Source organism: Mustela putorius, unplaced genomic scaffold (assembly GCF_011764305.1).
Source record: "Mustela putorius furo isolate JIRA1106 unplaced genomic scaffold, ASM1176430v1.1 tig00000759_pilon_pilon_pilon, whole genome shotgun sequence".
NCBI lineage: Eukaryota > Metazoa > Chordata > Mammalia > Carnivora > Mustelidae > Mustela > Mustela putorius.
The window spans coordinates 5,987,419-6,012,346 of record NW_025421467.1 but is presented as its reverse complement, the minus strand read 5'-3'; the positions used below and the strand labels follow the sequence as shown (position 1 = coordinate 6,012,346).

The following is a 24,928-nucleotide window of genomic DNA, read 5'->3' as shown; positions in this document are numbered from 1 at the left end:
TTCCCCAAAAGAAATGAGCCCTCCTTTGCCATCTTTGTTACTACAGCTTCATTAAAATCCCATTACAGTACTTCACAAGTTTAATTACCCTCAGTTTTGTCTTTCTGGTTGAAAGATTATTATTCTTGTTTACAGGAGACATCCCAAGTCTCCCACCGCCCAATGAGATAATGAATTTTTGAGAACAGGGAGCATGTCTCACTAATGTTTGTATCCTTGGGGTTAAAGCAATGCTTGACACATTAAAAGGTGCTCGATAAGTGCTTACCACAAATATTAAATTAGATGAGTAGAGAAATACAGTTATCAATCACCTATTGGCTAAAGACTAAAAAAATACACATTATGAGACAAACTAAAACACTGTATATAAAGATAATGTTATTGAGGTATTTCTCTGCTATTACATATTTACATTTAAAGTATCTATTCAACAAAATAGAATACTTATCTAGAAATGCCATTGAAACATGAAAAATAATAATACACTTCTTCATAAAAGACTCATTTTTCGATAAAGTAAAATGACATATAACTACAGATCTTTTTCTAAATTCTAAGTACAATTCCTTTAAATTTTATCATGTCCTATAATTTTAAGTTCTATTAATTTATTTTCCCTTGCTTTTATCATAGAAAAATACAATTTTCAAAAGCAGACCTATGGCAATAAATTTCTTATAGGGAAGACATTTATATTTGACATTATTCCATGCACTACACCTAAACTATTGCAATATGATAGTACTATAATTGAGATGATGACCAGATGACTCTGAATTTTTAGAAGGAAATAAAACAGACTAGCTATTTTGACATAAGTGCAACCAACTGATTAAGGTGAATTTATAAGAATAACTTCAAATCATATGATAAAATATGCATGGCTGTGAACAGTACTATGATTTATTGGAGTAGTCTTCCCAGAAAAATAGAGAGAAATTTCAAAGTATCAAAATCGAAAGACTTTGTAGAAAAATGTGTTTGAAGAGGAAAGAAGCAATCTCAGAGATAGGAGTGAATTTCCACAACAAATAAAAATGAAGTTTTGGAGGTGCCTGGGTCGCTCAGTGGGTTAAACCTCTGCCTTCAGTTCAGGTCATAATCTCGGGGTCCTGGGATAGAGCCCCACATCAGGCTCTCTGCTCAGCAGGGAATGTGCTTCCTTTTTTCTCTCTGCCTGCCTCTCTGCCTACTTGTGATCTCTCTCTCTGTCAAACAAATAAATAAAATCTTAAAAAAAATGAAGTTTTTATAACACATATCCAGTACAGCCGTATTAATGAAACATGTCGAATATCTAGTTTCTTTAACCCTGATAGAGCACTAATAAAACTGTTCCTACTATAGAAAGAATGGAAAACAAAAATAATTTCCAAGTGCAAGTTACTAGTATACCAGTGTTACCTCAAATAATTTCCAGTGACTCTTAATTACCAAAAAGGAAAGAAATGAGATGTCCTTGGGAATTTCACTAATTTAATAAATATTTACAGAACACCTAAAATACACCAACAGGTTCTCTAAGAACTAGGAAACAATAAACAAGATGTACAAGGTTTCCCAACAATAAAACACAAAACAGTGATAAAAGCAATGCAAAAAGACTGGAAGATAATATATGGAGAATGATTGTGTCTACAATTCCAGGTGGTGAGAGAGGCCTCTATGAGGAATTGACATTTAAAGGTGAGCTCTGAATGACAAGAAATCTGTTACCTGAAGTTTAAGAGAGAACATTCAGGTAGAGGGAATAGCTAGTGCAAAGGCTTTCAGGTAACCACAAACTTGCCAAATATGGGGGTGGGGGGAAGGCTACTGGTCTGGAACATAGAGAGTGAGGGGGAAAACAATGGGACATGGGCTGGGTCATGAAATTAACTTAGTTCTCACAAAAAAATAAAAAAAATAAGTAATCACTAATATTTCCATTATCATAATCAAAACTTAATTCACTAGCAAAATATTTGGCTAATATTAGCAATTAAAAATAAATCAACCAAATAAAAGGGTGTAATAAATGTAGAGTTCACTGCAATAAATAAACGAAACTCATCTTTGACTCTTCTTGGTTAATAATAATAATAATATAATAATAATAATAATAATAATTACCTGTTGCTTTTCTCCTTCGTTCATCTTTTTTATCCTTTTTACTTGTATTAATGCTTTCTAAAATGGAGACCTGTTTCAGGTCTTCTTCAGTGATTAAATGAACAGGATTATTTTTCATTTCCTGAAATAAAACATGCTTTTCTTGGTAAGCAAAAATATATGACATTACTGAAAACATAAAATAGTTAGTTACATATTCAATTATTATTATTCATCCTAATTATTCTTATTTGAGCTCACTGCTAAGAAGAACTATAGAGCCTGGTCCAACAGTTGCCACTCTGACACTATTTCTCCTTGCCGAAGATCAGTCTCTTCCCTTGCTCTTGACTTTTTCAATCTGTGATCAAAAAATAAAAAATCCTATCTGGTCCCTGAAAAACTGATCATACAACAGATGCAATCCTCTTCAGCTGATTTGGGTTCTTTACCACTGCTTACTGGGTGACCTTGCTTTTTCTCTCTTTGAGGCTCCCAAGTCCAGTGCCACTTGGGTACCTGATTACAAAATCTCTATCCTCCAACCTAACAGAACAAGCAAGTGGGATGAGTTGTACACTTAATCATATAATCTGTTTTTTCCTCCAGACTCATTCCTGATCTCTGCTTTTTTAAAAAAATTTATGTTAAGACTAATGAACTATTTCCATGTTCAGAAACTGTTTTTTCAGAATGGGACAGGGTTCTAAATCTGCAATGACAAAAGTACATTTTCATGTTAAAAATGGTATTCCCCACCACAATGAGATATCACCTCACGCCAGTCAGAATAGCTAAAAGTAACAAGTCAGGAAATGACAGATGCTGGTGAGGATGTGGAGAAAAGGGAACCCTCCTACACTGTTGGTGGGAATGCAAGCTGTGCAGCCATTCTGGAAAACAGCATGGAGGTTCCTCAAAATGTTGAAAACAGAACTACCCTATGACCCAGCAATTGCACTACTGGGTATTTACCCTAAAGATACAAACGTAGTGATCCGAAGGGGCATGTGCACCCAAATGTTTATAGCAGCAATGTCTACAATAGCCAAACTATGGAAAGAACCTAGATGTCCATCACCAGATGAATGGATAAAGAAGAGGTGGTATATATACACAATGGAATACTATGCAGCCATCAAAAGAAATGAAATCTTGCCATTTGCGACTACATGGATGGAACTAGAGGGTATCATGCTTAGTGAAATAAGTTAATCGGAGAAAGACAACTATCATATGATCTCCCTGATATGAGGAAGTAGTGATGCAACATGGGGGGGGTAAAGGGGTAGGAGAAGAATAAATGAAACAAGATGGGATTGGGAGGGAGACAAACCGTAAGTGACTCTTAATCTCATAAAACAACTGAGAGTTGCTGGGGGGAAGGGGATTGAGAGAGGGGGGTGGGGTTATGGACATTGGGGAGGGTATGTGCTATGGTGAGTGCTGTGAAGTGTGTAAACCTGGCGATTCACAGACCTGTACCGCTGGGGATAAAAATACATTATATGTTTATTAAAAATAAATTTAAAAATTAATTAATTAATTAATTAATTTTAAAAATGGTATTTCCCTTTTGGTTTCCTAAAGAAAAATGTTTAGAGTGTTGACAGTTCAAACAGCAGAATCACCTTTTTTTCTTCCTCAAAGTTATTTTTGCAGTTGGAAGGAGGAGCACAAAGAATGAAAACTGATGACGTTTTTATCTTAGTGCAAATAAAAATAATGTAGCCATTTAGTGACTTGGGAGATAATATGTGCTAGACTTTTGGTATACATCTCTTCTTTATTTAAATTAAATTTATCTTTAGAAAGGAGAAAAGAGGCATCATCATCCTTCCTTTGAAGATGTGGAAACTGGAGGTCTATTTGTCTAAAGTTGAACAGTAAACAAGGTGAGAATGGAACTCAGGTGTATTGGTAACAATCTTATGTACTTTTACTCTGCTGCTTTGTAGGCAAGACAGAAAATTATCTCTCCTTTTTAAACTGTTAAAGAGCTTAAAAGGAACAGAGATGAATACAAATTATTTACATACTTAATAAGCTCTCATGGACTTAGTAACAGTCTATGATAAATAAGCTTGTTCTGCCTCTCATGAGCAGGCTTTATAAATAGATGGAGCTGCTAACTAGAAACATGAATTGAATAGTCATTAAAGCAGACCTGACTGGACCTCTGCTTCTAGAAACTATAGCACTTGCTCTCAGGAACTAATCAATTTTTGATAGTATCAACAATTTCTTTCCTCAGTAAGTCATCCCATTTGTGCATCCTAAATAGGTAAAATTAATAAGGCTCTACCTGATTTAGTAAATAAACAGTATAGTGATTGATAGCTATACTGTATACTTGTACATATAATCCACAGATATAATTTTTGTGGATTTCAATGTTAGACCAATACCCTTAGGTAACTTAACTGTGAAATGTATAATTTCATTTATATGATTTCAATTTATAAAATTATTATACATTATAAAATTATAAATGTAATAATCATAATTATAAAATTTATAAATTTTATAAAAATATAAAATTATATAATCAGCTCCTTAAGTTCTAACTTGTATGTCCTGATGGGAGTGAAGAAGAGGAAAAACAAATCGAGAAGAAATAAAAAGGAACGATGCATTAAAAGGAAATGATGCATGAAACACAGTGTTCACTTTTCGGGTGTATGCTGCTTACTCCATTTTTCAAAAAATGTCAGATGATTCTAACGTGAAAATCCTATTAAGATTAGTAGAAGAAAGGAAATCTGGCTTACCTTTTCAGCTTTCTGGTGCATCAGTTCACCGAAGAGTTCTGTGCAGTTATTTATGAATTTCTCACTGACTACAACAGTGTCACTGAAAACTACAGCTGAAGCCTGCTTGCTGAATGCTCTCATGACCTGCTGAAGCAACATGGCAGCATCTTCAACTGATAAAGAACTGGGTAACAGAGGCTAGAAGCAGAAACAAAGTGAAAACAAGCATAAATACAATAACATACAGATAAACCATTTGTTACATATATGCCCTCCCTAGGTGATCTCATTAAGTCTAAGAGCCTTCAGAACCATCTCTATGCGGATACCTTCCAAATTGTATTTCTGCTTTCATTATCACTCTGAACTCTGGAGTCATATGCCCTCTGTCTCCCTAACATCTCTGCTCTTGTGCCTAATAGGCATCTCAAATTCCACATGTATGGAACGACACTGATTGCAGCCGCCTACCCACCAACACCTACTTCCCACCCACCTTTCTCCATTGTTCCCCCATCTCAATTAATGGTACTGTTCTCCATGCAGTTAGCAGGCCCCAAATCTATATGTCACACTCAGTTCCTCTCATACATCCATAAACAATCCATCATCAAGTCCTGACAAATTTACCTACAAAATAGATTTCTTAGCTCCTTGGACTATCTGAAATTACTGTTTTCATTAACTATCTACACCTAGGAAACTTGTGTGGGCACCACATTCCTAGCAAGTAAAATGGTTCCTCGCACACAGATGGTACTTAAAATTTGTTAAATGAATGAATGGAACACCAAAATCTGGAATCTCTGGAAACTTGTGTATCCAAAAAGTAATTTTTTACTTTATAAAGACAATCTGGGGGGCGCCTGGGTGGCTCAGTGTGTTAAGCACTGCCTTCGGCTCGGGTCATGATCTCAGGGTCCTGGGATCAAGTCCCACGTCCGGCTCTCTGCTCAGCAGGGAGCCTGCTTCTCTTCCTCTCTCTCTGCCTGCCTCTCTGCCTACTTGTGATCTCTCTCTGTCAAATAAATAAATAAAATCTTAAAAATATATATATATATATTTAAGACAATCTGGGCCTTGCCTAGTAATAATGGGATGGCCTCTTGTTTCTTTCTCTTCACCTGTACTTTTCACTTTGGCATAATAAAGGCAGGTCAATACTGAACACTGAAGTAAAACACCAACAGGACTAAAGCAGGTCATGTTAGTACACGAGCAGAGATTAATGAATGGATAAAGGATACACAAACACTATACAGTGGCTAATACCAATAAACTTGTAAATACTTGGATAAGATTGTGAGAAATCTCATCAGTATCAATGGCAAGACTGTTATGAGTATTATATTGTTTGCTTACTTGTTTTGAGATTTATGGAATTCTGGATGTTGACTATCTCTATCTAAAAGGTCATTCTACCTCAAAAGCTAAAAGTCTTTAAGCATAATTAAGATTGTTTTTGCCATAACGATGTCTGCTACAATTTGGCTACAAAGCCAAGACTATCTTAATGTATCCTAACTATTAAAATGACCACATACTGGTGAGTATCAGTTCTCATTGGTTTAAAGAAAAATTAACAAGAAGAAGATAAAACATACTGCAATATCGACCCATGTTCCAGAGCTGATGGCTTCCTCTACTGATGCTTCCACCTGATCCACAAGTCCTTGACCAACACAAGCTGCTTTCAAAAACAAAAGTTGTGTCGTCTTATATCTTTTCTTTATGTAGCTCACAGCATCTGGGATTCCAAGTCTGGACAAAGCATCAAATTCTAGAAATACATCACAAATAGAATTGGAATAGAAATTGTCAATTATTCCCATCTTTTAGAAATCCTAGAAAAAATAAGTTCTACCAATATCTATTCTTTGTGAATGCACTTCCAAATTTTTATTACTAAACATAGCTGTAGAAAAATTAGTTCAAATACTTCTTCCATCCCAGCTATGTCACACCCTCTCCAATTGAGGGGTCAAAGGGAAACATGAAAACTACAGACCAAAAAACTACAGAAATGGGGGTGAAGGAGAATGTAATAATTTACAGAAACAAAAAGTAGAATTTATTTTGCTTATTACAGTTAACTAAAGGTATCAGATAACGTAAGACAAAGTAATTCCCTAGTTTAATTTAAACTAGACTTAGCATATAAACAAAAGTAAAAAAAAAAAAAGAAAAGAAAAAGACTTAAATTTAGAGCCATTAAGGTTACTGGAGGTATCTATTGTACTCTCTGCCCCCAAATAATCTATTTAAGAAAATGGATTATAACAAAGTTCTAATCCAAGTCCATGGTTGAAGAAACTGAAAGGGCATAACGGAAAGTGAAGAAAACATTAAGTGAAACCCAGTATTCTAGTATAGATTTAAATTGTTTGAACCATTAGTATCTTACAGGTTTATTACTGAGAAAGCAACTGATTTCTTACATGATTTGACTTGGGTTATGAAACTGATCAAACTAAGTGAGCTACATGTACATATATAATGTATATGACTATTATATATAATATACATATACTAATTGTTTTAATGATTAAGTTCAGTCAATCTACTTTACCCAAATGACAGAACCTCAGAAAAAGGAGTGAGAATAGCTTTAGTGTTTCTGAAGAAGTGAGTGACTAATAAAAATGCACACTGTAAAGATGATAGCCAATAAAGTATTTCTAAGATTCTGTATCTGAATAATTGGGCAACTTCATAAAATATAAGATATAATAAATAAGATTATTTTTTGTGACTTAAAATATACTTGAAGTTGTAATAGTATCACATCACTGGAACACTGGTAACAAACAGTTCCAGTTTTGGCCTTCCCATATTAAAACTGTTCAGTAACTATGAAATTAAACTCAGTTCCAAAACCAACAAAAATCTGCAATTTGGCTATTTTTACATTCACAGAGAACCATTATAATCTTTTGTCAATCGTAGAGCATGTGTGTACTCCCAGGACTAATAAAATACTTTCTAAGAACGTGTGCAATAGAAGAAAGAAATTTTAGTTTCAAAGACAAGAAGAAATAGTTACCTAGATAGCCATTCTGTCTGAGAAAGGAATCCACCCAAGTACTTTGTGTTCTGGAGTAAATGTCAGGGACAAACACCGCCTTATCCTGTCTCCCACCAACCACAGTGCCTCGTAAACGTCCACTATTAACAAGTTCCTCAAGCACAGCTTAAAACAAAACCAAATACAAATAAATCAGAGCAGGTATAAATGTCAAAGAGTAAAATACTATTTCACAATTTAGTTATTCTCCTTTAAAAAAAGCAATTTTAAAGTTTAATTGCATAAATGAAGACATTATATTCTAGACAAAACTTTCCTGCCATTTATGAGAATATTCAGGTCACAAATTTAGGAAATTCTGGCGACTAGCTAAAAGTAATGAACTTGTAACACAAACTGGTTAATATTAACATTGAATTTTTTTTTTAAAGATATTATTTATTTATTTGACAGAGATCACAAGTAGGCAAAGAGGCAGGCAGAGAGAGAGGGAGGGGAAGCAGGCTCCCTGCTGAGCAGAGAGCACGATGTGGGGCTCGATGTGGGGCTTGATCCCAGGACCCTGAGATCGTGAGCTGAGCGGAAGGCAGAGGCTTAACCCACTGAGCCACCCAGGTGCCCCTAACATTGAATTTTTTAGTTAAGAGCAATTTGGGGGGAAAAATGCCATTATTTATATGTTTGAAAGTGGATGACTAAACACTTTGAGAATAGATAATATGCAATCACTAAATTTTTCCAAATTCAGTTTCTCCTATTTAGAACATTTAAGATACCTGGATCACATTAGAATCAACTGTGTGAAATAAAGTCATGAAAATCTTTAAATTTTTTAAAAGATTTAATTAATTAATTAATTTGACAGAGACACAGTGAGAGACGGAACAAAAGCAGAGGGAGAGGGAGAAGCAGGCTTCCCACCAAGCAGGGAACCCGATGTGGGGCTCGATCCCAGGACTGTGGGATCATGACCCAAGCCAGAGGCAGATGCTCAACTACTAAGCCACCCAGGCACCCCAAGCCATGAAAATTTTTATGTTATTATATTTCTACTTTTTTTTTAATGTCATTACATTTGTACCATTTAAATTGCAACACATGTAAGAGAAGTATAATGCTTAGGTTAAGAGGATGGATCTAGATTTAGACACCCTTTAAGTCCAAATCTCAACTCTGTCACCTACTCCCTGACAAAAACTGGGCAAGTCATTTTACTTATGCTTCCATTTTTCTCAGCCATGAAATAGAGATAATAGCAAGTGTCTCCAATAATTGTCGTATTCAAGTAAAGTGCTTGGAATAGTAGCTGGTGTATGATGAGCACACAGTAAATTTTAACTAAATATCATCATCACCACCACACATCATCATCATTAATCACCCTCATCATCGTCAAAAGGCTAATGCCAGTTGATACCATTAATATAAAATACACGCTTTTTTATTTAAACCATAACATCTAACTAAACATTTCATTGTTTAAATACCAAAATACCCTGAAAAAGACAAAAGCAGATAGGAAGGAGTTATTTCTAAGCAAATTAGAAAGCACAGTCAATACATGACTGGCAAAGAAATGTTCATGAAAATCAGCCTTTACCAGAAATAAAAATTAGCTTATATGAATTACAAGATTTTGGTGCTGAGTAAATTAGGATAACATTAGAAAAGTCTTTTTCAACAGACTGCAACAAATAAATTTCATGACTGTACAGCACAAATCCGTGCTAAATTAAAAGTTATCAATTATTACTTGAAAAACTACATGAAATCCCACCAATCGCCAATTTGTAGATTCCAATATATGTCACTTTTTTTTTTTTTAAAGATTTTATTTATTTATTTGACAGACAAAGATCACAAGCAGGCAGAGAGGCAGGCAGAGAGAGGAAGGGAAGCAGACTCCCTGCTGAGCAGAGAGCCTGATGCAGGGCTCCATCCCATGACCCGGGATCATGACCTGAGCTGAAGGCAGAGGCTTTAACCAACCCACTGAGCCACCCAGACGCCCCATACGTCACATTTTTAATTTTAAATTTATTAAACAAAAAACTTAACTCCATATTCTGAAAAATACAGGAAATTAAAATTAACTTTTGGTTTTAAACATGAATTTCTTTTCTATCCTTCATTTTAATTCTTCTATTTGCACAGGTATCTGAGCCAAAAGATTAAGTCATTGTTTTTAAAAGTTGTTCCACCAAGACTTTTAAAAAAGCCCTCAAAACCTGGTAACAGCTTCACAAACACACACATAATATAGGTAATGAATCAAGACTATTCTGGAGATATTACAATGTTGTTTAAATGCTAAGAACATATTTTTACTGGTATCCTCTTTGTAAAATGTTTTTATTTCTTAAAATATTTTATTTACTTATTAATTAAGTAAGCTCTATGCCCAATGTGGGGCTTGAACTCATGACCCTGAAATCAAGAGTCGCATACTCCACTGACTGAGCCAGCCTAGCACCTCTGTAAAAATTTTTTAAACAAACACTATTTACTTTCATGTTAGAAAATGTAGCAAGAATCTGTAAGAAACAAAGTGAAAATTATTCTTAATCCTACAATTTTAAATATCTCTCTATAAATATATATGCATAGCAGTATTTTACACACACACACACACACACACATACACACACATACACACAGAGTTTGTTTTTCATTCTATTCCTTTGGGGTAGCCAACACTAAATGTTTGGTGGATATAACAGATATATACATGAAAATTGGTATAGAGAAGCTTTTCAATGAGAAATATTTCAGTTATGTAAGTTTTAAGGTTAAAATAAGTCAAAACGTGAAAAATTAGTTAAGTTTCACTTTAATAGTCTATTTAGCAGCTAATTAAGTGACATATAATTTAAAGCAAACTCACAGTAAAGCAGCTGCTCTTGAAATCCATATTTTGAAATGAGAGAATTTAATGCTGTAGGCCTTTATGGAAAGAAAGAAAAAGCCCTTAGTCATTCTAGAGTTACACATGTTTATGAATTATAAAAATAACTAGAATAGCTAGTTTATGAAAAACACCAATTAATTTAAAAGAAAAATGAAGGCAAATAATAACACCAGATTTTACAACATTAATCAGAATTACACTACTGAAATTCCAGGGGAATTGATTTGTATTCACAGTCCAAGATCAATTCACTTTCTCACCAAATTCCCTCCTCAGATTTAGTGGTATCTGATCAGCTTTTATTTTATGTTTTTCTTTATTCTAGTCTTTCTCTCTGGGAGGCTCTTTCTCTACCTAGGAATAGCCAGGTGAATGTTATCTGATCCTGTTTTTGAAGAAAAGTGAAATTATATATGTAGTGAAAGGAATCTGGAATGATATTCTCCCAGATTAGGTGGATGACTGGAAGGGAGCCACTGAAAATGCTCCTTTTTGTTTATCACTATTTTCTGTAATGACTGCTTTAAAAAAACAAAACAAAACAAAACAAAAATCCCGGCTTTAATGAGGCATAATTTACATACAATTCAAGCATCTTAATAAATTTATGAAGTTGAGGAACCATCACTATAGCTCTCAAGTCTAGAATATTTCCATCACCCAAATAATTCCTGCACAGATGTTTGTAGTTAATTCTCCCTCTACCCCTAGTCCTAGAGAACCACTGATCTGCTTTCTGCCACTACATACTTGCCCTTCTAGAAATTTAATAGAAATGGAATCAATGTATGGTCTCTTATGTCTGATTTTTTTCACTTAGCATCATTTTGAGGTTCATGCATGATGAAGCCTGAATTAGTATTCACTCCTTTTTATTGCTGAATGACATTCCCTGTATGGAGATACCACGTTTTGTTTATTCATCCATCAGATGATGGACATTTGGATTGTTTCCAGTTTGGGGCTATTATGAATAATGCTGCTACAAACATTTTTTTTTCATGCCTTTGTGTGGACATATCTCTTCATTTTGGGGGGTAGATCCCTGAGAATGCTTTTCTTTTATAATTATCTTTTTAAAAAAAATATTTTATTTATTTATTTGACAGAGATCACAAGTAGGCAGAGAGGCAGGCAGAGAGAGAGGAGGAAGCAGGCTCCCTGCTGAGCAGGGAGCCCGATGCAGGCCTTGATCCCAGGACCCTGAGATCATGACCTGAGCCAAAGGCAGAGGCTTAACCCACTGAGCCACCCAGGCGCCCTATATGTAGATTTTTAAAATACACATATAGTACAGCACTGAAAATGTATTTTCTTTTTCTTATGACATTCTTGGTTTTTTTTTTTTTTTTGGAAGATTTTATTTATTTGAGAGACAGAGTGAATGAGCACAAGTTGGGGGGATGGGCAGAGGGAAAGGGAGAAGCAGACTCCCTGCTGAGGAGGGAGCCCGATGACATGGGACTAGACCCCAAGACCCCAGGATCATGACCCAAGCAGATGCTTAACTGACTGAGCCACCCAGGTACCCCGTCTTTCTTATATTCTTATTATTTTCTTTTCTCTAGCTTACTTTATTGTAAGAATAAGGTATATAATTCATATAACATACAAAAGATGCATTATTCAACTATTTGTCACTGGTAAGACTTCTGGTAAACAGGAGGCTATTAGCAGTTAAGTTTTGGGGGAGTCAAAAGTTATTCTCAGATTTTCAACTGCAGTGTGGGGGTTGGTGACCCTAACCTCTGTGTTGTTCAAGGGCCAAGTGTATATTAAGGATAATGGGAAGTAGGTTTCTCAGGGCCAGAGAAGGGAGCTGCAAATATGGAAAAGGAGAAAACTAGGACAAAACTAGGTGCTTGGAAGGGAACTGGAAATATCAGTGTGAACTCATGGTTTTCGATAAAAAATACAAAAATATAGGTAAATAGAGGGGTGTATACTAACGTGTCTGTGTATCCCCTAACTTTTCTGCTGAGGGGGCTTGGGAGCGTTGAAAACCAAATAGCAATAACCAATTTAAGCGTCCAGATCTTGGTTTCTAAATAGTATGCTCAACTAAGAACCAGGCAGGGTTCCTTAAGGAAATGGCTGATTCTAGGTTTGGGGCAATAAAATTATGAGCTGAACTTATAGCTTCTTGTTTTACCAGAAAGAAGAGATGTGTTCCAAGAATGATGGGGTAGTATTAAAAGGACACAGAAGTCAGCATGAAGGGTGGGCCAATAGCTAAATCAGAGCCAATTTAAAAGTATCTAAATAATGGCAATAATAGATTTTAATCCAATGGATAAAACAGGGAGCCATGAGTCCATACTGATTTAAACAAATGAATAAACTGAAAGTCTGATTAAAAAAAAAAAAAAAAAACAGCGTAACTTATAAGATCTCAAACTGCCCTCCCCACAAATACTTAATTATAAAGAAAATACAAGTAGCTTTATGGCAAGTCTAACAGATATCTCCTTACTAAGAAGTTATACTGCATACCATCAGTAACTAGAAAAATCTAAACTGTCTACTCCCTGCTAGGATTCAATAACAAGAACACAGAATCACTTTGGTTACATTCCTGTCAAAGATGCATTACCTGAACATCAGCATGAAAAAAATAGCAGACAAGCGAAATTGAGCATTTTATAAAATCACTGGCCTATGGTATTAACAAAAGTGTCAAGGTTATGAAAGTAAAAAAAAAGACCACATTTAAGTGTTCCAGACTGAAGATGCCTAAGGAGACATGACAATTAAATGCAATATATGATTATGAACTGGGTCCTTTTACAGTAGAAGACATTATTGGAAAACTGGTAAAATGTGAATGAGCTCTGAGGACTAGATGGCAGGAATGTATCAATGTCAATATTCTGATGTTTGTATTGTAGTTATGTGGTTATATAGGACAATGCCCTTGTCTGTAGGACACAGACTAATGTATCTGTGATGGGATACTATGTTAGGAAGGAACTTCCTCTCAAATGGACAGAAAAAAAAAGGTTCTCTTGAATTTTTCTGTAATTGTGAGATGATTTAAAAAAAAAAAAAGGAAAAAAGAAAATGGTTGCACTAACTTGCACACTTTCTTCTCTAACCTAGTTTTTTGTACCAGTGCCTTGCATATATTGGGTGCTCAATAAATGCTTTTGATTTGCTGAAGGACAAAAGAACAATGTCCCAGAAGGTAGTAAGAGTAGAGGAAGTGAGCCTGGTTAGAAAGCTACTAGAATAGTCCAGCTAAAATATGGACTGAAGTGGGAGCAATGGTCATGTCACATAAGTAAAGATTACATAAATCTTTAGAACACAGAATTCAAAAGCCTTTGTGTTCTAGAAAAGGGGGAAGTAAAACAAAGGTTGGTATAAAGGATGGCTCCCAGAACTGTGGCAAAACCAACTGGACTAGTAACATTCACTACTAAAATGGAAACACAAGTAGAATAAATTCAGGTGGGGTAGGGTGGGGCTCAGGGATGATGAGTTATTTTAAATATGTTTAAATATGCTGAATTAGAGGGACTTATCAAACATTTCAGTAGAGATCTGTGTGGGTAATATGAGTCTGAAATTTAAAAGAAAGGAAAAGTCACCTAGGAAGACAGTGCCACACTAAGAATAAAAGATGGCCTGAAACAAAACTTTAAAGGCTAGGAAAGGAGGAATACCCAGAAAGGGTGACTTATAATGTACAACCAAAGGAGGTAAGAAGAAAGCAGTTTCTTTTGCTTTAAAAAATAAAATGTTATGTTAAAAACAAAAACAAAAACAAAAAGGAGAGGAACATTTTAAGAAGACTTAAATGAAGTTAAGTGCTGCTGCCAAGTCAAGGAAAACAATGTCAGAAAGTATGCATTAAAGTTCATGCTACTGACGTCATTACTTTGTAACCTGGTAAAAGCCAGATGGGTGAGCTGAGAAGACATCAACTCTTGAGATCGTTTACTTTAAGGAAAGGGATAAATAAGGTGGGGTAGACAGAGTGGAATATGGGGCTGAGAGAGGTTTGATTGTTTTAAAATGGGAGAAATTTGGACCAAAAGCCACTGAGATAGTTAATGACACAAGAGAGAGGACATAATTGAGAATGTCCTCCATATTGGAGAGTCACTCGGGGTCCACACATTTCAGAAATTCTTTTTTTTTTTTTGAAGATTTTATTTGAGAGAGAGCAAGAGTGAGAGAGAGGGCATGAATGGGGTGAAGGGCAGAGGGAGAAGCAGACCCCTGCTGAGCAGGGAGCCCAGTGTGGGGCTTGATCCTGGGATTTTGGGATCATGATCTGAGCTGAAGGCAGAGGCTTAACCAACTAAGCTGTCCAGGCACCCCCATTTTCAGAAATTCTTATTTTAGAAAAGTTCAAGTGATTTTGAAATGAACATTGTTATTCATTAGAACTGTAGGATGGCATTTAGTTTGAACCCCTCTGAGGTTCAAAGGAGTTAGGTAACTGACATCTGCTGCAGCTCACAGCAGGGCTCTATGATAGAGCAAGGGCCTGAGGACTTCTGACTTTAAATGGCCTGCTCCTTCCATGATCCTAGGATGACTTCATATACCCCTCTAGTTGTTCTGTAGACCCACATCTGGGGTTATGAGGGTGATTAACGTGAGGAGTGGAAGGAGATGTGGGTTGGAGAGAGTCTGGCTACATTCTAGGGCTCTGGAATCCCCACTTCCGTTTCACAGAAGGAACCAATCCTTTTGTATGCCTAAAAAAGTAGGGTCCTGAATGAGATTTTAATTAAAAAAAAAAAAAGGAAAGAAAAGAGGAAAAGCTCATAGGGAAAAAAAAGCACACCATGGTCAAAGATATGTAAAAATGTACCTATTTTAAAACAGGCTTAAAAAAAATTAAATAGGCTTACCGGGTAATGGCACTGAAGAGTCCACGGATGCGTGCTTTATGTCGAGCTACGAAAGCTTCAGTAAATATTACTCCTCTATTATCAAGATCAATGTGTCCATTAATAATTCTACCTAGTCGCTGAGTTAGGGCCTGGGGGTAAAGATGCAAATTTTTATTAATTTCAAAGAACAAAATTATATATATATAATTGTATAATTGTATAGTCTCAATAAAGTCATGCTGCTAGTATTACCCATACAATTGAACATTTCAACAAACACAAATTCAGAGGCTCTATAAGCTAAAATGAAGATTTAGGATCTAGGAAACTTCATGTCAGAGCAAAATCGAGAATTCAATGAGTCAAATAGCTGGTATCTTAAAAGGCTTTGCTACTTCCTAAGAAGGGCTTTTTTTTTTTTTTTAAAGATTTTTTAAAAATTTATTTATCAGAGAGCGAGCAAGCGAGCACGCAAGCACACAAACAGGCAGAGGCAGAGAGGGAGAAGCAGGCTCCCTTCCAAGCAAGGAGCACAATGCAAGACTCGATCCAAGGACCCTTGGATCATGACCTGAGCTGAAGGCAGTGGCTTAACCCACTGAGCCACCCAGGTGTCCCAAGAAGGGCTCTTTCTAATGTAAAATAAAAGTGACTGCTTAACCAGTTTTCTAGATATAGGCAGCCTGAAACATAGAGGCAGCCAACATATTTACATGGGTCTTCAAGGAGACCCTATCTGGAGTTTTGAACACTGAGTAAAATAAATGTAATTCCAAGATTCTGAAACCTACACAAATATTAAGACCTAAAAAGTTCTCTTCTCTGATGCAATTATTAACAAGTTTATCTGTGCCCAGAGATCTATACTAGCAGATAACATGATTCCCTGGTAATCCTGAGAGTATTTCTAGGACTAGGGCTGGGGTCAGGTACATCTGAAATAAGTCTGGACATATTTCACATCCCAAGATGAGTTAGCACTACTTAGGGGAGTAGCTGATACTTTTCTGATATAGAAAAATGCATTTCAACAATTTTTTTTTTTTTTGCATTTCAACAATTTCTTAATGAGCTTTTAGAATACTGCCTGTGATATTCAGAAAAACTAAACTGAAAAATGTTAAGAAAATATACGCATTTCCAGAATGTGTCAACAGTGCAGTTTCCTAAGAAATCATTTGGGCCTGTTCTGATACTCTTAAAATGTGTTTTACAAAAAATTTTTTGACCTTCTGTGATTAAAATATATTTGCTCACTTAAAATAGAATGTAGGCTCCTGAAATACTATATAAAATAGGTCTGTATTCAAATGGTATTTTAGATGCCATAATAGGAAATCACTCTTACAAAATGGGTGAGTATATCTCTTTGTATTATAAATTAGTCTCATGCAATTATGAGACTGAATTTTCTTAAAGTGATATATACCTAAGAAGAGATTTGACTTTTCTCTTATTTATTCCAGTAAATACAAAACAAAATCATTTATTGAGTACCTCCATTGTTCCAGACATCTCACTAGATACACCATGTGTATAACCTTACTAAGTCTATGAAAAAGCTAATTATTCTCATTTCAAAGATATGTAAATTGAAGCACCAAAGAGTTGAAATAATTTTCCTAAATAACTAAATAATTTCCTAAATTACTAAATAACTAAACAGTGGCATAAACGAATTCAAATCAAAGTCTGTTTAACTCCAAAGCCCATGCACTTTCCATTGTACAAAATAAATGTCTGTAATTCTAAAATACCAAACTACTTTAAGAACAAAGAAATAATCATTTCTAAATGGTCTCATCAGAGCCATAAATGTTCAGAAGTATCCCCCAAATAAACTGCTACAACAGCAATAGTCAAAAAAATCAAGTAATGATAAGAAAATCTAGTTTTTTTCTTCCAATTAAAATTCTTTATTTATCTGAAAAGATATTATACTATTAAGAAAAAATACCTGTGTCAGAAAGTTTCCAGGAAGATCATAGGTTTTACACAGCTCTGATATGGTGACCTGACCATTTTCTTGCAATTTATCATTTACCTCTTCTGCTAAGCGATCCAGATAGTTCCTAATAGTTAAAAAAAAAAAATTACAAGTAATGATTTTCCTCTTTATGTTTAATTTCTGTGCAATAAAATATGCCAACAAAATAGTGAATAGGGTATGTTTAGATACACTTGATTCGTGACTCATATTCTTAAGATTATTTTTTTCTTATCCATGTAAATATGTAAGGTCAATCAAATGATAAGTGCTGGGATTATTTTTTAACAATGTAAATACAATGTAAATTCCTTCAGTCATTTTTCATTAATATTTTTGGAAGAATGTTTTGCTTTCAGAGTTAATATTGTAAAGGAAAGATCATAAAAGTTATGTTTTATGCTGCTTTAAGATAACAGGAAAAAAATCCAACTTTTTATTATTTCCAAGTACTTCATACAATCAAGCATTTATTAAGTACAATGATCCTAATAATGAAAATCAGCATTATGAGAGTTCTAAACGAAAGGCCAAACTGGCCACAACTGTTCTAAATTTAAACACTAAATTATTTAAACTTAAACACTAAACTGTTCTAACTTTAAACATGAAAAAAAAAATAAAGAAATACAAAAAAGTGCTCTTAAATACTGTACTTACTCATCTATCAGTTGTCCCAACACTAACTGAACATGTTTTTCTGATTTTATAATGTCACCAATTCTACTTTCAATATGAGTCAGATCCACATTAATTACCTGGAAAATAAATAAAATTCTATTAGTGATAAGTTCATATTGTTTCTTGAGTTTGTTACATATTAGAGCTATAATATTACATATTAGAATTATAAATACAGTGACTATTAGAACTATCTACTTAAAAACTTTCTTTCTCTTAGGTTAATTTGAAATACTGTGAAAAAGTCTCAGTCAAATAAAAAATTAGAAGCTTATTGCTTACTAACTTTCATTTCTGAACAATACATTTTCACTTGCTAGGACAGTTTGCATTAAGAAGCTATATTTTCATACAACAGGCACCACTTACACAAGATTTTCCAGCCTCTTGTATATAGTGTACCTTGCTAATGACATGCACACTTACATATTCTAGAAATATCTTCTACTTTTAAAAATATTTCTTTACTCCATTCATATACTAAAAGCATGTAAACATGAAAATTATTTTCCTCTCCAAATTACATTAACTCTGTGACTACATAAAATGACAACTATGAGTTTATCTGGTAAAGAATAAGCAAGAAACTGAGAAAGAAGAATTTATTTTTCTAAAGATTTTATTTATTTATTTGACCGACAGAGATTACAGGTAAACAAGAGAGGCAGGCAGGGAGAAAGAGGAAGAAGAAGGCTCCCCGCAGAGCAGAGAGCCCGATGTGGGGCTCGATCCCAGGACCCTGGGATATGACCTGAGCCAAAAGAAGAGGCTTTAACCCACCCAGGCGCCCCAGAAAGAAGAATTTATTAAATCATTCAATATATCAGAACTTATTAAGTTGATTAAATTTATTACTGAGGACTATAAAACTATTTCTTCACAAACATTGTACAAATACGATACCAGCATTAATGAATATTTAAGTCACACTATCAAAAACTTGAGAAAGTAAAAAATTTTATAAATTTAAAATTTACCTGTTGCAGATCAACAATGTTCACTCGACCTTTAAAGAAAAGACATCTATTAATGTCATATTTACATATAAGTACACACAAGCCAAAAACTGTAAATGTCAACAGATTTACATTATGGGCAGTCAAAGTCCTCCTTCTACAAAGGACATAAAGCCACAATAATTAATGTTTTCAAATACAAACCATTAGCTGAATAATTATTTATGGCTGAAGGCACAGGCAATAATTTATTTTTGAAGTTTTATCTGTCACATCAGGCCAGTAACAAACAGCAACTGATACACAAGTTGGCCAGACCTATAGACTTAAGATTTACCGCCTATCACAATTTATCTACTGTGACCAAAGGGATACAACTAAATTCAGATGAACTTTTAAAAAATTTTTGGAATGAGTACATTTCCACCTATTGGCAAAAGAAAATCTGTTAAGTATTCCAAATTATAGCTAATATTTTATTAGTATTATGCTGGAAGATGAATCAGCACCAAGGGTGTATCTGATAACATCTACTGAAGAGTTGTTTTCATAGTTGCTTCTATTTTAATCAAATAGTATTCAAATTAGCTCGGTAGTTTGTTCAAATTTTAAAAAGACAAAAACTTCATATGTTTGTAATAGCATTTCCTACAATAGATATAGCACCATACTACTTGCTAATTTACAAACACATAAAGTTAAGTTTTTAAAAAGAGTGTGGTAGTATAGCCTCATGTTTCAACAACCTATAATCCTTTAAAATCTCTGTTCTCCTTTCATAATTACCACCTGATAATAGATAGCTGAGTAACCTCCCTTGAGTCATGCAATAAACTCATGAACTATGAATAGAAACAGTTGATTAATTCACCTATAGGATATATAACTCCTAAAAATAATATTATTATAATAACAATATAATTGGGTGGTCCTATACCCTCCAAATAATTTATTATCTATGTTTTAAGTTGTTTTTTCCCTTCCAAATAACCAGAGGAGAAAATTGAGGAATTACTTACCACCTCGGACATGTAGCTCGTCTCTCATTTCTTTACTAATTTGAGCTGGTGTAATATATTCCTTCCCATCAAGTGTGTGAACTACTTCTAGCTGTTTTTGAGCAATCAATTTATTCACAATCTCAATGCAGTTCCGCTCTGACAACCTGAGAGACACAAGAAGTTTTAAAATGCACTCGATACATTTGTGCTTAACAAAATTAACAATGCATGAAAACGGGCTTTAAAAAAAAAAAAAAAGTTTGGATGAATAGTCACGAGGGTCTATATTACAAAATCTGCATCTCTTATTAGTAATAACCATACTGATTCAGTAAGTTAAACAACAACAACAATTCTTGGGAGCAAGCAGGTTTACATAAACTTAAGTCATGTACCTAATTGGTACAAACCATTCTATGACAGAATTTCAAGTTTGCTCCCTCCTCTGGACCCGCTTCTACTCTTCAAATCTGAATAGAAAAGTGAGGACATATAATTTAGATAGGGAAAAATCCTGCTCTTTTAACTTCAATTTACAGTTTAAGGTCAATAAAAAAAAAAAAAAATGAAAAAAAAAACCAAACCAGAATTTTCTTTTAAATTAAGTGTGTGATTGTTTCCCTACTGCTATTGGTCTGTAGACAGGATATGGCCTAGGAAAACCAGGATGGCAACTGTTATCGAAGCACTTAAATACCTGCCCTAGTTTGCTCTCAGTGCTACAAAATACCGTATTAAAGGATTTAAGGTCTTCAAGCCCCAGAAGGCACAAAAACATCAAAGGTGAGAGACAGTCCAGAGAGAGAGAGCATTCTGTTAACACTGTGCATGTGTTCTGTAACATAAAAAGCAGAGTTAGGGTGCCCAGAACACATCCCCCCAAGGTTAGTGGGTTTGCAAGAAATGCCAGTGTCCAAGGAGTCCTTAAAAATGACAGATGGGACCATGGGTCTGGCCTAGCACAACTCTTCTGGTGCACAAAAAGGCAAAATGTCTGAGAAGAGTCAACAGGACATTCGCTAAGTACTGTATTTTGGCCTTAGCCTCTCCTCTCCGGCTTATTCTAGGTCACGTAATGCACAACAGGCCCTGATGCCGAAGGGACTTGACGGGTAAGTAAGGCTCAGAGGGACACTCTGCAAACAGCTGGAAGTCGCCAGCCTCGGCCATCGGGAGGGCGGGGCGCGCCAGCTCTTGGCTTGGGCATGGCTGGGGGGGGGGGGGGGGTTCTTCGGGACGTAGAAGCTTTCGGGCTTCACCGCCGAGAAGTAGACTTGGAGCTGCAATCCAGGCTACGGGAGAGAGGAGAAGGCAGAAATGGTGACACAGGGTGGGAAGGTGCGGGGTCCAGAGCCAGGGATCCCCGGCCTCAGATCTCGGCGTGGCTGCCAGGGGCTATTTTGGACCCCGCAACGGAGAGGGAGGGTCGGCACCTCTGTGTGGCCTCGGCGAACTGCGCCCGCTGGAAGTCAGCCGCCAACCGCCTGATCTCCTCCCAGGCGTCCGCCATCACGGCCCCACTCGCCGAGCCGCCGCAGAACTGCAGACACGTCAGCCTAAGCCAGCGGGAGCCGAAGCGGAACAGGCCGCGCGGAGCGACAGGAGGCTCCTCCCCCGACGCAGACCCCGGGCGCGCGTGGTCCGCGCCGGCAGGGGCGTGCCGGAAGAGCCGCAGCCCCGCCCACCTCGCACGGGCGGGGCGTTCTCCGTGCTGTGTAGCTACAGGTTTTAGCTTTGGGGAGACAGTACTGAAGGTAGGTACGCGTTGTGTGTGTGTTGTTTTTGTTTTGTTTTGTTTTGTTTTGTTTTGTACAAAGGTGACTAATTCGGGTACCCTAAAGACTGGGAATTGCTTTAATCTCATTCTGGATTTAGAATGTTACTTTTTCCTGTTTCTCCTCTGCGGAAGGTTGGCTCCATCAAGCAACGAAGAAATAGAAACATACGATGATACGTATATACCGTTATGGATGAAATAGAGAAGGCAAAGGACACGTTTATTTTGCTTTCCCCTGCATAGATGCCAGTAAAAGCTATTTAATCTGGAGTAAATTTCTTGTCCCCTTTTACTTTTAAATATATATATATATATATATATATATATATATATTTAAGATTTTATTTATTTACTTGACAGAGAGAGGTACAGCAAGCGAGGAAACACAGCAGAGGAGTGGGAGAGGGAGAAGCAGGCTTCCCACTGAGCAGGGAGCCTGATGCGGGGCTCGATCCCAAGACCCCAGGATCATGACCTGAGCTGAAGACAGAGGCTTAATGACTGAGCCACCCAGGCACCCCCCCCCTTTTACTTTTATACCAAAGTCTTCACTTTAAAAGAAAAAAAATTGTCATTCCTTTTAACTGCATGCCCTATAGAGTAGGTGAAGGGGGATTGTTTCAGTTTTTTTTTCAATCTCAGTATCTTATTCGGGGTGACTCATATCCAATGCCACAAAGGTACTTGTCCCGTAGAGTTCCCAGCTTTATTTAAAATGCAGAGAACCCGGTCAGGAAACCTGTTACTAAGTACTGCCACCAAATAGCCACACCATCTGGCCATGTGATTGCCAACCAAGAGGTGGAACAGCAGAAGTCAAGAAGGTAACTTGGAAGAGAGTGAGTGGTGTGGTTCAAAGAGTATCAAGCTTCAGAACAACCAGAAACATTCATTCATATCACAAAGACTTAACTGATTCTCTGTCAGATACCATGGAATACCTTGGTTGGCAAGGCAGACATGATTTTGCCATAAACAACCTATAAAACGAATAAAGCAAATTTTAAAAAAACGTACTCAGTATACACTATAATGCAGTAGGGAGGGATAGTGTACCATGTGACCACTTGGCATTCAAACTTCTTCCTTACCATATAAGTCTCCGTGAGCCTGGATTCTACTTTTTGGCAGCATCACACCACATGTGAAGTACTGGCCTAGACACACCAAACCCTTTCAGGACTCCATATCGTTCTGGAATGCCTGTTCTATTCCTCACTGCACCATACTCCCATTTATTTTGTAACTTATTTTTCCATGATGTCCCAGATTAAATAAAATAAAACTCTTTAATGAAATTAAATCAAACTCTCTTTTAAAATAAAACTCTTTAATGAAACCTTTTTAAATTTGTACAGTTGTTTTGTATGCAGTGTCTCCACAATTCTTTATTCAGGTGTCTATAATAGCAAGCAAAACTGCGTTTCATTTTTACTTACTACATTTTTAAATAGTTTGAACTCCTCAATGTTCCATAGCATTAGTATAACAATTGGTACATAGTGCCTGATATATTTCATATATATTTCGTAAATAAATCAGTGTAAATGTTTTGGTGCAGCATTTTACTTTGGTTTAATAAAAACATTTATTCTCTTCTTTAAAAGATTTTATTTATCTGAGAGAGAGAGTGAGCAAGAGAGAGCTGGAGTGAGGGGAGGGTCAGAGGAAGAGGGAGAAGTAGACTCTCTGCTGATCAGGAAGCCTGATACGGGGCTCAGTCCCAGGACTCCAGGTTCATGATCTAAGCTGAAGGCAGACACTTAACCAATTGACTCACCCAGGCAACCTCATTTACATTCATTCTTAGGAGGCAATAATTTCTTAAAAAGGAATAATTTATTATTGTATTTTATAGAGACTAGACTAAAATGCTAGCCACTAGCAAGATGAAGTTATTTAAATTTTAATTAAAATTAAATAAAATGTACCAACAATGAACAAGTAGAATTTGAAATTGAAAACACAATGTAGACTACATTAGCACCCCCCAAAATGAAATACTTAGGCATAAATTTAGCAAAATAGCTATAAGATCTATATGAGAAAAACTACAAACTTTGATGAGTGAAATCAAAGAAGAACTAAATAAATGGGAAGGTATTCCATGTTCATGGATAGAAAAAACAAGTGGGGGGGGGGATCTCATATTGCCAAAATGTCAGTTCTCCTCTGAAATATGATTCTATGCAATCCCAATCAAACCCCCCCCAAAACTAATCGGTGGATATCAACAGACTTATCGTAAGTTTATATAAATAATAGTCAGAATAGCCAATACAATATTGAAGGAGAACAAAAAGTTGGAGCACTGGCAGTACCCGACTTTAAGACTTACTATGAAGATAACCTAATCAAGATAATGTGGTATTGGTGAACGAATAGGCAAATACATCAATGAAACAGAATAGAGGGACCAGAACTAGACCCACATAATTATAGTCAACTAATCTTTGACAAAGGAAAAAAGGCAATACAATGGAGAAAAGAAACTTTTTTCAACAAATGTTGCTAGAATAATTGGACATTCACAGACACACAAAGGAATCTAGATGCACAACTTACAGTCTTTGTAAAAATTAAATTGGATCACAGATCTAAATGTAAAATGCAATGAAAAAGCCCCTAGAGGATAACTAGAGAAAATTTAGATGACTTTGGGTATATCAATGACTGTTTAGATACAATACCAGAGGTGCAACACATGAAAGCAAGAATGGATAAGCTGGACTTGATTAAAATTAAAAAACTGCTCTTCAAAAGTCAAAGTAAAGAGAATGGAAGATAAGATAAACTGGGAGGAAATAGTTGCAAAAGATATATCTGATAAAAGACTGTTATCAAAATATATAAAGTCCTAAAACTCAACGGTAAGAAAGCAAGGAACCCAATTAAAAAA

The 24,928-nt window shown here is 35.8% G+C and overlaps 1 protein-coding gene across 1 annotated transcript in view; it reads right to left on the bottom strand.

Moving 5' to 3' along the window:
• The window catches only part of UFL1 (UFM1 specific ligase 1), a 32,173-nt gene extending 10,301 nt beyond the window's left edge, over window positions 1-21,872 (bottom strand). The window contains exons 1-11 of the mRNA XM_004767063.3: window positions 21,686-21,872; window positions 20,271-20,416; window positions 19,273-19,301; window positions 18,275-18,372; window positions 17,585-17,699; window positions 15,646-15,776; window positions 10,757-10,815; window positions 7,891-8,037; window positions 6,452-6,627; window positions 4,866-5,045; window positions 2,116-2,236 (exon numbers count right to left, since the gene is read on the bottom strand). Of these exons, the coding sequence (XP_004767120.1) occupies window positions 2,116-2,236; window positions 4,866-5,045; window positions 6,452-6,627; window positions 7,891-8,037; window positions 10,757-10,815; window positions 15,646-15,776; window positions 17,585-17,699; window positions 18,275-18,372; window positions 19,273-19,301; window positions 20,271-20,416; window positions 21,686-21,762 (1,279 nt within the window). The 5' untranslated portion in view covers window positions 21,763-21,872. The remainder of the gene's footprint in view (window positions 1-2,115; window positions 2,237-4,865; window positions 5,046-6,451; window positions 6,628-7,890; window positions 8,038-10,756; window positions 10,816-15,645; window positions 15,777-17,584; window positions 17,700-18,274; window positions 18,373-19,272; window positions 19,302-20,270; window positions 20,417-21,685) is intronic.
• Between the last annotated feature and the right edge of the window lie 3,056 nt (window positions 21,873-24,928).